Below are 1,815 nucleotides of genomic sequence, written 5' to 3'. Positions count from 1 at the left end.
TGGTTCCTATTCTAGTTGTAGATGGGGAGAGAAAAAGGAGTCTCCCCTCTTCTTGTAGTTAATTATTATTTATTTATTTTACTTAACAGAATTTCTACAAGGGATATATTTATTTAATAAATTGAAAAATGGTATACGAAGTTGAGAGACCTTTCCACCACCTTCCACATGTCTGTCGCTATCAGTAACAAGTTTGTTAATTAAAAAATGTGATAATTTGTGTGGAATTTAACAACTTTCTAGTTGGTACGTGAATGCGGACAAATCTTGACATATTATAAACCTTTAACGCCGAGTCTTTGTATTCCATTTTACTGTTTAATTAACTGCTATACATTTAATAATCTCTACTGTCGTCTTTATATTCTATTTTACTGCTTGATTAAAATTAATCACTAATTTTATTTACAGTAACTTCATTTTCTCCTCTTTAAACAATTACGATTAATTATAAATGAACTAGTATTAGAGGGAATACAAACATTTACCCGCAAACTGATCTGAATATGAATACCTTGATTATAAATAAATAAATAAATAAAAAAAAGGTTAATATGAACGGATGATCCCATTAGTCACACGACTCACACACCAAACGCACAAAGGTGCAATGCCTCAATTCTTGCCCCCATTATCTTCACACAAAACACTGGGCCCTCATCTTGTAACAGCAATTACAATTTAAATTACCATTTCACCCCTCTCCATCCCCTTTATATGCGAACCTTCCTTCTCCATTCTCAGCCCCCAAACACACACCTCTCTCTCTTTCTCTTGTCTCTGTTTCTGTTTCTGTTTCTGTTTCTGTTTTTCTCTAACACAAACAGAAATACTTCTTATTCATTTTCTTTCAAGTACTAATAAAGTAATTAAACCAACTCAAATGGCGAAAGGTGGCAAGCTGATGAAACTCAAGTCAGTACTCAAGAAACTCAACTCCTTCAACAAACAAAGTGGCGCACGTCCCAGCATGAGCTCCATAGTCGCAACCTCAGACGATTCCTGCGCCAACTCCGGTGATCTTCACCCTGTTTATGTCGGAAAATCTCGGAGACGATATCTCATCAGCTCCGACATTATTGATCACCCGCTTTTCAAGGAGCTGGCTGAGCGATCAAACGATTCATCCGACACGATAAATGTGTCGTGCGAGGTTGTGTTGTTTGAGCACTTGCTTTGGATGCTGGAAAATGCGGATCCACAGCCCGAGTCTTTAGATGAACTCGTCGAGTTCTACGCTTGTTGACTGTTCAAGGTGCATGGTACGGTGAAAAAAAATTACGTGACGGTTAAATATTAATAACGGTGAGTGAAGTGATTGCGTGAGGTCACTTGCATGGTATAAAGTTGTAAATGATGATGTGATTTTAATAATTATGATTACCAGTGTAAGTAGAGGATTAAAGATAGTAGGGAGAGGAAAAGAGAAGATCAACGGAATAATTAATGTTTGTGATTGATGAGAGGAACTCGTTGCCTTCAACGGTGAGGATTAACCCATTGTACACCAGCTAATCGCTAGGCCTGGTGATCAGAGATCGGTATTGTACTTATCGCTACTGTCATTGTTTATTTATTTTTTCCAAAATATATGTATGGTTCTTTTTTTTTTCCATTGCTTTTAGTAAAGTATTTAATACAATTATTGTTCTTTCTTGAATGTAGTAATGTTGATCAAATTTAATCATTCATTAGAAGTTGCAGATCAAAAAAATTGTGATAAATTTTTAAAACGAGAGAAGTTAATTACAGAACAAAAATTGAAAGGGTACAGCGAAGATGGGGTTGAGCAGCTTCGTGGTGTCTCTTTTTCAA

At 35.9% G+C, this 1,815-nt stretch overlaps 1 protein-coding gene across 1 annotated transcript; it reads left to right on the top strand.

Moving 5' to 3' along the window:
• The first annotated feature begins 758 nt into the window (after nucleotides 1-758).
• Nucleotides 759-1,614, top strand: LOC116140809 (auxin-responsive protein SAUR76-like). The gene has a single exon (XM_031426387.1). The coding sequence runs from the start codon at nucleotides 884-886 to the stop codon at nucleotides 1,244-1,246; it is 363 nt and encodes a 120-aa protein (XP_031282247.1). The 5' UTR covers nucleotides 759-883; the 3' UTR covers nucleotides 1,247-1,614.
• Nucleotides 1,615-1,815: the final 201 nt, after the last annotated feature.

This window comes from Pistacia vera, unplaced genomic scaffold (assembly GCF_008641045.1).
Source record: "Pistacia vera cultivar Batoury unplaced genomic scaffold, PisVer_v2 Contig38, whole genome shotgun sequence".
Taxonomy (NCBI): Eukaryota; Viridiplantae; Streptophyta; class Magnoliopsida; order Sapindales; family Anacardiaceae; genus Pistacia; species Pistacia vera.
Note: the sequence above shows the minus strand (reverse complement) of the source record. Positions and strands in the feature narration are given on the sequence as shown.

Bases quoted from the DNA above. Each gene is read 5' to 3' on its own strand.
- LOC116140809 (XM_031426387.1), top strand. From the start codon at position 884: ATGGCGAAAGGTGGCAAGCTGATGAAACTCAAGTCAGTACTCAAGAAA.